We start from the raw sequence: 13386 nt of genomic DNA on the forward strand, positions 1-13386 counted from the left end.
ATTAGATGGGGCTGTCAATATTAGTTATCTAAAATACAAAAGTCACATACAATTTTATGACACCCCTCATATCTGGGAAAGCAAGAAAAGATGCATGTCTTTTGTTGCTTCTCTAGCCAACAGTTCTTTGGGTATGTATTTTACTGACATCATGAATAATGTGTTTTAGTGTTGTAAATTTGCAATGAAAATTTAGCTGGAGGTCCAGACAATAGCATTTCATCTGACAGGCATATAGAACCTTCAAGAAGACAGACAAAACAGACTGTTTATAAGCTCCTATGTATACTCCTAATACTTTCACAGGCTCCATTAACCTATTATTTATAATCTGCATCCTGTGATATATATCTTATAAGCTGATGACACTTAATATTTTCTTAAGCACAGGTATGTCATATGCAATAGTTTTTTTATTTCGTACATCTTTATAGCATATATGGTTAATATTCCGCTGGTGCTATGTAGCTATGTAATTCACAGTTATTATCTCTGCCACATTGCAAGAAACACAGGGATTCTATTTCACACATTCTTAGTTTGTGAGGGCTGCTGCAAAAGGGCATGGGACAAGTAGAGAGGAACCTTGATATCAATGGAAATGAGCTGTAAAAGACATCTTGCCATTTACTAGCACACTGCTCATGGGCACTTGCTGGCTTCTCCAAGAATATCTGCATTTAATCTAGCCCAGGGATGTGCCTCTGCTGTCACAACTCTCATTATGGGACTGCTCTAGACAGATGCCTTTAGGATATATATCTAAAACTAGAATGCTGGAGTTAATCATTTTTGTACTTTTTTAATTTTCTTATGTTCACCATTGCCAATATAAGTTTGACCACTGATGCTTTGTCCTAGGTAGTGTAATAATAAAGATTTTGATTTATGGATAAATAATACTTAGTGTATGTGTGGTAAGTCGCGGCTTGGCTACAATGTTTCCACGTACAATTTCAGCTGTGGCCGCTTTCAGGTCTGATTCTACGGCCCATGTGTACTAATGCATTTTCCAACTGACACAGAATAGGACAAACTCTTTGATACAACAGTACCCAAGACTTTAATGATTTGTTCCGCTGGTAATATGTAAGGGGAGCGGTTGTGGGCTATCTGCTTTGTGTGCTCTACAGTGACCCGCGAGGTATAGCAACATGCTCTAAGGGTCTACGAGGGAATTATTAGGTGTGGTCATATCTGGACTTTTGGACACTTATAGGCTGCTTAACAAGAGCATTCTTTCTTTTTCAATAAATGGTCACTGTGAAAGGATTCAAGTATTTATTGAAGTGTTATAAAACTCAGTTTTTCTGTAATACTGTCCCTGTGTGTGTGTTATAAGAATAACCCAGTAAGTTCTCTTTGCATAGAATCTTTCTTTAATTTTTTACCTAGCTGATTCGGAGGTTCAGGAAAGTACTTCAGATCTTAAATTAGACTGTTAGCACACTTGAAATTGAAAATGAAAAGCATTGGTTTTATCTTTATTCATAAGTTGAGAGACAGTTAAGTGCCCTTCTTTAATTTGAGCCCCGTCACATCTCCCGGTTTGGAGAGCTCATTCAGCTTTGGTCTGTTTGTAAACATGAGTTTCCCCCCGGAAATAGAATTAGCCCTGTATTGTAATCAGGTCCTCATACTGAAGCAGAGAATACACTTCAATCACACTCTGTGGCAGGAAGCTAGCCACACACCGCAGCTAATGTACATGAGTTTAACCACATACAGGTTGGTAAAAAGTCACCAGAACTGATAACCCTACTGATCCCCCCACGTTGAAACGACCCACAGGAAGCAGGCAACAGCCAGCCCTCCAAGACATCCCACATCACGATGAAGCCATGCACAGGTTGGAAATAGCCCTCTACAAACACTGTACGACATACATTCATAAACAAGTGACAATTTAATGTGCCATTCACCTTTAACAATCCTATCAGTGAAGTGGCTTTTTATTTTGTCTATGCAGTTAGTGATTCATCAAAAGTGATGTGGTGATGGTCACATGAAGGCTTTATGGCTTTCATGGTAGCAGGCTTTTTTATGTTGAGAATTCAGCAACAGATAGCTAAACATTATTATGGATTCACATTGTCATTCTTAATGGTTCCTCACTTGTCCGTTTCAAATACGTAGGCAAACAAGATGCTTGCCTAGTAATGTTGTATTTTAAAGATGCCTATTTCATGACTTGGTTTTTAAATTGTATCTTTTACAGAGACAGGAAAGCTGTCTGTTGTTCCAAAATCTTCATTTACTACTTCATTAGAAAAATCAAAGCTTAGGGCAAAGGCTTGTGGACAATGCGAAAATAAAAACGCGATGTTGGTAAGTTATAATTTGATATAACTGTATAATTTCACGAATTCATATGTTAATGTCTAATAATTGCGTATTTCAATCAGGAAATGTAAAGCTGACATCAAAGCTTTATTTTACACCCTGCTGTATTCCCGTGGTTGGAAAGGAACTAAAGGAAATTCTGGAAAAGGCACATCTCAAACAAAAACACCTGTATCCACTGTTATGCCATGTGAAACAATATTTGCAAACGTTTTGTTTAAAAAAGCTAGTTTTATTTTAAAATTTTTTAATATGAATTGCTGGAGCTGGCCCACGGGGGAGCAGGTCTCCAGGGCTATTTACGCCTCCAGGAGAAGGGGCTGTGCATCCCCCCTCCCATCTTTCAAATAGCCCTGGGGAGGTGGCAGTCCCCAGGGCTGCGTTGTGGAGCAGGAGCCATGGCCCTGGAGACCGCCACCCCCCTGGGCCGGCTCCAGCAATGTCCCAGGGTGCCCACCTCCGGAACATTGCAGTTTGCTATGGCATGACGGGAGCACTGCTCCCGCCATGCCATAGCAAATCAAATCAAACTCTGCTTCGCCTTATGGAAGCTCTCGCTTCCAAGAAGCGAAGCAGAATTGCTTTTGGCCAGAGGGAGCTGCATGTTTGCAGCTCCCTCTGCCCTAAAGCAGTGCCGGCTCCCGCAGGAGGCGGTAAGCTGGCAGGGACCATGGGGCCTTGAGGCTCCCCCCGCAGTCCCCATCGAGTTAGCCAAGTCCGGGGGGATGGGGTCCCTGGGGCCTAAAATTACCCCCGCATATTATGATACATTTAGCCCAGGGGAGGTGGCGGTTCTCTGGGCTGTATGGGGGGCTGAAGAACCCCCACACATTTTTGTACATTTAGCCCCAGGTGGTGGTCCCTGGGGTTGCGGGGGGCCACGTGCCCCCCTGCATTTCCAGAAATTTGCCTTGGGGAGGGGGGTGGCCCTCAGGGCTGCGGGAGCCCGCATCATTATTTTGATTGCCTCTGGGACTTGGCCCACCCGGGGGCTTAAAGAAAATGGGCTGCGGGGGGGCGAGTGCACCCAGCATTTCCAGAAATTAGCCCCATGGAGGTGGCGGACCTCTCCGGTGCTGCGGGGGCCCGTGGGCCCCCACATCATTATTTTTGAGTGCCCCCCAGGACCTGGCCCACCCAAGGACTTAAGAAAAAGTGCAGGAGCCCCCACTTCATTAAAAAAAAAAAAAAACCTTACAGGCAGATTTGCGGTTCCAACACAAATCCCACTGACAATTAAAACAAATACTTTTTTTGGCCCTAGTAGCCCTGTGCGACCCCATGAGCAGGCCTAGGGGGTCAGGGTGTTTCTACCCTGACCCCTTTTCATGTTTTTAAAAAACTTTTTAAAACCTTTTTTCATGTGACTCGGTTCAACAAAGTCACAGGATGGCTGCCAACATTTCCTGGTTTGAAGTGTTGCCAGCCAATCAGATTGCAGGCACGAGATCGGGAGGGTTCGTGGATTCACCACAGCCACAGTTGTATATCAGAGAAATCTTTAAATTTCTCAGTAACTACTGAACGGATTTACACCATTTAACAAAAAGAATGCTTTCTGAACGAAGAACTACCTTTTGCCAAATTTAGTGTTATTCCATTCAGCAGTTCGGACTGTAGCTGTGTCTAATGTTTCCTATGGAAATTAACATGGAGAAAGCATGTTTTGAACCCTCCCTTTTTCTCAGCCCCTGCTTAACGAATCACCCTGAAATTTTCAACACACCAGCTGAAGTGAGTGGGCCATTAGTTTTGAAAATTTCACAAGGATTCATCAAACGACGTCAAAGATATGGCAAAAGAAAAATTGCTTTTTGAATAGAAACAAGGTCCAAACAATAAAACAAGGTCCGAAATAGTGACCGCCAGTAGGTAATATATATATATCTGCGGAAACTAACAAGTTAACAAGGATGTTAAAGAAACATTAGGGAATACTGAAATTAGATCCCACCATGGCAACAAGAATGGGAGATCACCCCAATATAATATACAGAAGACCACGAAACCTAGGTGACAGATTAATTCACAACCACTTCAGAGAAAAACGAGAGAATACGTGGACAAAATCTACACGTTTTTGGCCATGTAAAAAGTGTAAAGCCTGTAAAATTGCCATACACAAAAAAGAGGTGGAACTGGAGAATGGGACAAAATGGGCAATACGACAAAATATAGCGTGTAAGAGTAAATTTGTTGTTTATGTGGTAGAATGTCCATGCAAAATGAAATATTTTGGAAGTTGAACATGTGAAATCAAAAAGAAGATACTGGAACATATAAGAGCAACAAACAAAAAAGATCGCAGTAACGCTATTGCAAAGCATAAGGAAAAGTTTCATGAAAGCAAGTGGGAGGATCTGTAATAATATGCCATTGAATAAGTGGCGTTACAACAAACAAATGATGGACGGAATGCTGACAATGCAGACATTCTCCCCCAGTCAAGAGATCTGGGTTAAATCCATTGTTGTTTTGCCCACTACACCACCCCAGTTTAGACATGGCCATATGCAAATCAGTCTTGACCCTGTGCCTCATGGGAACAGTCCAGCCCGAACTGCCAAGCCATGTCTTCCCTGGACCGGAATCAAGCATCCTAGGACCGGTTTCTGGCTATCAGCCGTCATCAGCCAGGATAACTTGACTCCAGTGGCGTAGTGAGCACGGGTCCCACGTCTGGGAATACCCATCCCACTTAGGGCGAAAAGCGTTACAACAAACAAATGATGAACGGAATGCTGACAATGCAGACATTCTCCCCCAGTCAAGAGATCTGGGTTAAATCCATTGTTCTTTTGCCCACTACACCACCCCAGTTTAGACATGGCCATATGCAAATCAGTCTTGACCCTGTGCCTCATGGGAACAGTCCAGCCCGAACTGCCAAGCCATGTCTTCCCTGGACCGGAATCAAGCATCCTAGGACCGGTTTCTGGCTTTCAGCCGTCATCAGCCAGGATAGCTTGACTCCAGTGGCGTAGTGAGCACGGGTCCCACGTCTGGGAATACCCATCCCACTTAGTTTAACGCTTTTCTCCCTAAGTGGGATGGGTATGCCCAGACGTGGGTCCCGTGCTCACTACGCCACTGGAGTTAAGCTATCCTGGCTGATGACGGCTGATAGCCAGAAACCGGTCCTAGGATGCTTGATTCCGGTCCAGGGAAGACATGGCTTGGCAGTTCGGGCTGGACTGTTCCCATGAGGCACAGGGTCAAGACTGATTTGCATATGGCCATGTCTGAACTGGGGTGGCGTAGTGGGCAAAAGAACGATGGATTTAACCCAGATCTCTTGACTGGGGGAGAATGTCTGCATTGTCAGCATTCCGTCCATCATTTGTTTGTTGTAACGCTTTTCGCCCTAAGTGGGATGGGTATGCCCAGACGTGGGTCCCGTGCTCACTACGCCACTGGAGTTAAGCTATCCTGGCTGATGACGGCTGATAGCCAGAAACCGGTCCTAGGATGCTTGATTCCGGTCCAGGGAAGACATGGCTTGGCAGTTCGGGCTGGACTGTTCCCATGAGGCACAGGGTCAAGACTGATTTGCATATGGCCATGTCTGAACTGGGGTGGCGTAGTGGGCAAAAGAACGATGGATTTAACCCAGATCTCTTGACTGGGGGAGAATGTCTGCATTGTCAGCATTCCGTCCATCATTTGTTTGTTGTAACGCTTTTCGCCCTAAGTGGGATGGGTATGCCCAGACGTGGGTCCCGTGCTCACTACGCCACTGGAGTTAAGCTATCCTGGCTGATGACGGCTGATAGCCAGAAACCGGTCCTAGGATGCTTGATTCCGGTCCAGGGAAGACATGGCTTGGCAGTTCGGGCTGGACTGTTCCCATGAGGCACAGGGTCAAGACTGATTTGCATATGGCCATGTCTGAACTGGGGTGGCGTAGTGGGCAAAAGAACGATGGATTTAACCCAGATCTCTTGACTGGGGGAGAATGTCTGCATTGTCAGCATTCCGTCCATCATTTGTTTGTTGTAACGCTTTTCGCCCTAAGTGGGATGGGTATGCCCAGATGTGGGTCCCGTGCTCACTACGCCACTGGAGTTAAGCTATCCTGGCTGATGACGGCTGATAGCCAGAAACCGGTCCTAGGATGCTTGATTCCGGTCCAGGGAAGACATGGCTTGGCAGTTCGGGCTGGACTGTTCCCATGAGGCACAGGGTCAAGACTGATTTGCATATGGCCATGTCTGAACTGGGGTGGCGTAGTGGGCAAAAGAACGATGGATTTAACCCAGATCTCTTGACTGGGGGAGAATGTCTGCATTGTCAGCATTCCGTCCATCATTTGTTTGTTGTAACGCATTGAATAAGTGGCAGCCTCAGAGAGAGGTGGCACTTGGGAAAAACCTTTGCGACTGAAGTAATCTAGATACATTATATAAATGAGAACATTAACTCTGAAAGGACTGAACCAGCATGAGGAACTTTATGTTCATTTATAAAAAATGTAAATAATTTGATGAAAACCAATGTCCAGTTCACTTTCATATGAAGAATTAAATTCTGACACCAGTTACAGAATGGAATAGTAACAACTTCTTAGTGAAAGACACTGGATGTCAAATTACATTGCTTAATGTGTAAAGGTATTAAAAATATATAAAGAGCTCGTGAATAGTTGCCAAATAAAAGATAAGACCAAAAATATTATGCTCACTAGAAAGTTTAAAATGATGTAATAAAGCATAAAATCAATTTTAGATTCAAACCATCCAAATTATGTTTTAGAATAAATGTAATGTGGAATTCTCTTTAGAGAATCGAAAAAACCCAGAATCGATAAAATAATTTATATGTGATTTGGATGATGTTGTCACAGGTAGGTACCTTTGACCAAATAGGGGCCCTTACGTCTAGTCAGGGTAAGGGGGTACACTCCTAAAATAACCTCTGCTCACCCCCTTGGTAGCTTGGCACGAGCAGACAGACAGTGTGTAAAGCATTTGTGAACACGTACAGTAATACAGTGACAACACTACAGATGGACACCACACAGTTTGTATTATTAGAAAAAAGAAGTATGTTTATGTAGGCTTAACACAAGACCACAAACGACAGAAATACCACAATACTGTACTTTAGAATGGTAGAAATAGCTTAATTCTCTTTAGATTGTAAATGCGACACTTTAGATTCAATGTACCTTTGGATGCGTAACGCTATACAAACAAAACGGTTGCAGGGAAGGTGATGCGTCGGTTCCTTACACGCAAGAACGGTGATGCGTCAGCCCATGGTGCACTGTACTAGGGTCTGACCAGTAAATCAAATAATCCAATCATGGAGTCACTAATGCATACATCAATTTACAATAAAGAGAATATGCACTTTAGTACTGATTAGCCGTGGTAAGGTGCCCAGAGTCATAAAACAGCCAACAACAGGTCAGAAAATATACAGGTGGAAGGCAAAAAGTTCAGGGATGACCCTGCAAAAAGGGCCAAGTCCAACAGATGATTATTGATATGGAAATATATGCCTCTGTTGGAAACCGGGCAACCGGGTTAGCGGTCACCAGGCTCCCAGCACAATGGTAGCTTGGCTCGAGCGGTTGGGGGGTCAGGCACCGTGTTAAGCGTACGTCACACCCTCACAATAACCATGCGTTCATCCGTTCCAAAAACAACACTACACCGTAAAAATTATGCAAGTCAAGTTGAAAATATATATGTCTTTATCTTATTTTCTCTTAGTTGCAGGTTTCATAACATAAATACAATACAATAAGATTTTCCTTTAAAAGAGCAGGTCAAATAAACAACGCTACTTTGGAATTTCAATAAATAGGTTCAGGTCATCATTACGCAAAGAATAAATAGATGTGCAATAATTACAGATGGCAAATAAATACAGTCAGGCAATAAATACAGTGCAGGAATAAATTAGTGGATGACAATAAATAAAGCACCTTCAATAAATAAGGTAAAACAATCAATGACAGTTACAGTTCAAATCATTTTCATGAGGCCACTTGGTCTTGCTTTGCCCATACACAACTTAAGGACACTTGGATGGCATGGGGGTGTCCCACCTAGATTGATCAAGGCTGGGGCCTAAGCTGAGGCAGGATAAGAGTAACCTAAAGATCTGGCCCTCCAAACTACACAACCCTTTATGGAGGTCACTGTACCAGTCTCAGTTCACCCCTGGCACTCCCAGGCTGGTTCTAACACCCCTCTAGCCCCTAGAATGGTCTTTTAGGGCTCCACAGGGCCTCAGATGCCCCCTCTACCACTTACTGTCCTTTTCACGATGATCGGCTCCGCTCGGCGCCGTGTCGACGCCGTGAGGCGGCTCCGGATCGATGTCGTTGGGCGGCCTCGATTCGATGTCGCTGGGCGGTCTCGACTCGATGTCGCTGGGCGGTCTCGACTTGATGTCGCTGGGCGGCCTCGGCTCGATGTCGCTGGGCGGTCTCGGCTCGATGTCGCTGGGCGGTCTCGGCTCGATGTCGCCTTCCGGCGTCACAGGGACTCGGACTCCCCACTTCCTGGTGTCTCCGGAGTGCGATCTCCACTCCCGACCTCCGGCGCGCTTCACCTTCGTTTCCGGCGACTCCGGTGGGCGGACTTCACTCCCCCGTCGACGCCTCACCTCGACCTCGGGTGACTCTCTACTCGACCTCCGGCGCCTCTCCACAACCTCCGTCGGCGCCCTCACCTCAACCTCGGGTGACTCTCCACTCGACCTCCGGCGCCTCTCCACGACCTCCGTCGGCGCCCTCACCCGACCTCGGGTGACTCCTTACTCGACCTCCGGTGTCTCTCCACGACCTCCGTCGGTGCCCTCACTCGACCTCTGGCGGCTCCGGGTACGACGTCTGCTTTCTGTCAGCGCCGCTTCTCGACCTCAGGCCCCAGGTCTCCAGGCTTCTCGACGTCAGGACTCCAGGAGGACACTGCTGAACAGGTCAGGAACTTGCTGTTCTTCTTCTTTAAGGCCTGTTCCAAATATTCAGTTCCTTAGGATGGTTCTTCTGGTCTTGGTCCCACACAGGGCTTTAGGTTGGGCTTGGTCAGTAGAGACTAGCATCAAGGGTGGGTTTCTGGACCCCACTCCAAGCACTGGTTTCCACCTCTGCTGCCTTACTCCGACCTCCTTCTATCTCTGTCCTCTCTCTTCTCCAGTCAGTTGCCAACTGCTAACCTGAGATGGCCTCCCAACATTCTAAACTGCCTCCCACTGTCACAGGATTCTAGAATGTTCTGGAAACCTCCAGTGAGTTCTGGTGATGTCACAGGTGACAATGGATGGCCACCATTTTGTGTCTCAGGCCCTCAGACAGAAGTTCCAGGGGTAGGGAAAATGGCTCCCTGACCCTGCATCAACACTAAAAAGTCTGGTGGTTCCCAAAAAGGAAAAATTATAACAGGGTTTGAGGCAGAAGTGGGACAAAATAAATAATGATGAGGAGGGACCACCCAAAGGGCTGACAGGTCTAACACGCGTCCCCCCCAGCTGAAAGTGGGGAGAGCTACCCAACCCCTTGGGAGTTCTCATCACTAAGGCGGAAATACCTTGAGAGACCGTCTGCATTGGCGTGGTCCACTCCAGGCCGATGTTCCACCTGAAAGTCCATTCCCTGTAGGGAGATAGACCACCTTAGCAGCTTGGGATTCTCCCCCTTCATCTGCATCAGCCAACGAAGGGGTCGGTGGTCGGTCTGAACTAGGAAGTGCGAGCCAAACAGGTATGGCCGCAACTTCTTCAGAGCCCATACCACTGCAAAGGCTTCACGCTCTATTCACTCCACTTCTGTTCCCTGGGAAGTAGTCTCCGGGATAGGAAGACCACGGGTTGATCCAGACCCTCTTCATTGAGTTGCGATAACACTGCCCCAATGCCATGTTCCGATGCATCCGTCTGGACAATGAACTCCTTGGAAAAGTCTGGGGCCCTTAAGACTGGGGCCTCGCACATGGCTTGCTTCAGTTTCACAAAGGCCTGCTGACAAGCCTCCTTCCAGACTACCCGTCGAGGTTGCTTCTTGGCCGTAAGCTCCGTGAGGGGGGCCACAATGGTACCGTACCCCTTCACGAAGCGGCGGTAATATCCGGTGAGGCCCAGAAAAGCTCGGACCTCAGTCTGAGTCTTGGGGGGTTCCCAGGCCATGATTGCCTCGATTTTCGCCTGGAGGGGTTGCACCGCTCCCCTACCCACCAAGTGTCCAAGGTACACTACCGACCCCTGCCCGATCTGGCATTTACTGGCCTTGATCGTTAAACCAGCGTGTTTCAGGGCCTGGAGAACAGCTTGCAGGTGACACAAGTGATCCTCCCAGCTGTTACTGAAGACGGCAATGTCGTCCAGATAAGCAGCAGAGAAACTCTCCATTCCGGCGAGGATCTGGTTCACCAGACGCTGAAACGTGGCAGGTGCGTTCTTGAGCCCAAAGGGCATCACGCAGAACTGGTAGTGGCCCTTGGGCGTGGAGAAGGCTGACCTTTCCTTAGCTCCATCAGTCAGAGAGATCTGCCAGTACCCGGAAGTAAGGTCAAAGGTACTCAGATATTGGGCAGCTCCCAGCCGGTCAATCAGTTCATCCGCCCTCGGGATCGGATGAGCATCAGTCTTGGTTACTGAGTTCAGTCCCCGGTAGTCCACACAGAACCTCAGTTCCGGTTGGGCACCCGGTGGTACAGCTTTTGGTACTAATACCACCGGACTGGACCAGGGGCTGCTGGAAGGTTCAATCACTCCTAGCTCCAGCATCTTAGTGACTTCACTGTGAATGCTGGCCTTCACCTTGTCTGTCATCCGGTAGATCTTTGACTTCACAGGTGGGCTGTCTCCTGTGTCCACATCATGGACGCACAGGTGAGTCCTACCCGGAACAAGGGAGAACAACGAAGAGTACTGCCCCAGGACCTGGCGGCAGTCCTCCTGCTGTTCAGGAGTTAGGGACGGGGAGAGAATCACTCCCTCCACCAACCCATCCTTCTCTTGAGACGCAAATAAGTCGGGGAGAGGCTCGCTTTCCACGTCCTCTGCTCCGTCAGTCACCATCAGCAATATGACTTTGGGCCTCTCATGGTGGGGTTTGAGGCGGTTGGCATGCAGCACCCGTAGGGGCTGGCGAGGGGTCTTCAGATCCACCAAGTAGGTAGCCTTACCCTTCTTCTCCAACACCTCAAAGGGTCCTGACCAGCGATCCTGGAGGGCGCTAAGCTCTCCTGGTTCGATCACCCACACCTTCTGGCCAGGCTCCAACTCCACCGGGTGAGCATTGTGGTCATACCACGCCTTCATCACTGCTTGGCTGGCTTCCAAGTTGTCAGAAGCTTGCTTCCACAACTTAGCCATTTGGCTCCGGAAGGCCAGCATGTAGCTCACCACGTCCTGGTGAAGCTTTCTGGGAGTTCTTTCCCATCCGTCTCTCACCAGGCTGAGAGGTCCACGTACAGGGTGCCCATACAAAAGCTCGAAGGGGCTGAAGCCCACTCCCTTCTGTGGCACTTCCCTGTAAGAAAACAATAGACAGGGTAGGAGGACGTCCCATTTCCTCCGCAGGCTTTCAGGCAGACTTCTGATCATGCCTTTCAAGGTTTTATTGAACCTTTCCACCAGACCATTGGTCTGGGGATGGTAAGGGGTGGTGAACCGGTAGGTCACTCCACACTCCTTCCACATGGCCCGCATGTATGCTGACATGAAGTTGGTCCCCCTGTCGGACACAACTTCCTTGGGAAAACCCACTCGGGTAAAGATTCCCATCAGGGCCCTAGCCACAACAGGTGCAGTAATGGTCCTCAGAGGTATAGCCTCTGGGTACCGTGTGGCATGATCCACCAGAACCAGGATAAACCTGTGACCAGCTGTAGTAGGCGGATCTAACGGACCCACAATGTCGATGCCCACCCTTTCAAAGGGGGTGCTAACGACAGGAAGTGGTTCCAGGGGAGCTTTCAGCTTCACCCCTGTTTTCCCACTGGCTTGACAAGACACACACGTCCGGCAGTAGGTGTCGGACGACACTTTCATTTGAGGCCAATAAAAGTGCGGGACAAGCCGGGCAAAGGTCTTGTCTTGCCCCAGGTGTCCTGCCAAGGGGATCTCATGAGCCAATTCCAGGAGGAAGGCTCGGTAACGTTGAGGGACAACCAAGGCCCGTGACGATCCGTGCATGGGTGCCTTGGGTTCACTGTAGAGGAGGCCATCCTCCCAGTAAATATTGTAGTTCCCCTCAACGTTCCCTGCTGCCTGGGCTTCGGCCTGTCGCCTCAGTCCCTCAAGGGTAGGACACTCCCTCTGGCCCTTGCAGAATTCCTCCCTGGTCGGCCCTCCCTCCACGTGCCACTCGGCCGGGATGGGTAGGTTCTCCAGTTTGGTAACATCCCCCTCCGCGGACTCCTGGTCCACCACCTCCGGTGGCCTATCCGTCACACGGGGCGCGGATGCCGAGGCAGGCTCCTCCTGCCCTCGGTTCTTCCCTTGGTCGGCAGCCGGCGGTGCCTTTGTTCCAGGCTCCTGCCTAAACGAACTCCCCCTCCGGGTAGTCGCAGACCTTGTGCTGACACAGGCCCAGTCAGGTGTACCCAGCATCTCAGCATGAGTCCGGTATTCCACCTCCTTCCAAGCATTATGCTCCATGTCATTCCCCAGCAGACAATCGACTGGCCCGGCAGGGCTTACGGCAACTCGAAGCAACCCTGCAACCCCTTCCCATTCAAATGGAACCTCGGCCACCGGATAGTGGCCCATTCTGCCGTCAGCCATCGCGGCAGGGTGGAGTACATGGGGAATCACCTGCTCTGGAGACACCAGTTGGCTACGTACCATAGTCATACTGGCTCCTGTGTCTCTCAGAGCCTCCCCTCTTTGGCCATTGATGGTGACCCACTGCCCATACTTTGTGGTATTTGCGGGCACCTGGATCTTCGGAACCATCTCCCGTTCTCCCAGGGACACTAAAGTGACACCCGCCCACTCCCTTCCCTTATCTAAGGGCATCTCCTCCCCGAGCACTACACTAGCTACTCCGGGGGCCTTTCCTCCGATGGGAGGGGGTGGTCTCTTCGG

At 48.6% G+C, this 13386-nt stretch overlaps 1 protein-coding gene across 1 annotated transcript in view; it reads left to right on the forward strand.

Moving 5' to 3' along the window:
* ZBBX (zinc finger B-box domain containing) overlaps nucleotides 1–13386 on the forward strand; it is a 546096-nt gene that overhangs the window by 103607 nt on the left and 429103 nt on the right. The window contains exon 6 of the mRNA XM_085635186.1: nucleotides 2219–2328. Within this exon, the coding sequence (XP_085491312.1) occupies nucleotides 2219–2328 (110 nt within the window). The remainder of the gene's footprint in view (nucleotides 1–2218; nucleotides 2329–13386) is intronic.

This window comes from Triturus cristatus, chromosome 11, assembly GCF_964204655.1.
Source record: "Triturus cristatus chromosome 11, aTriCri1.1, whole genome shotgun sequence".
NCBI lineage: Eukaryota > Metazoa > Chordata > Amphibia > Caudata > Salamandridae > Triturus > Triturus cristatus.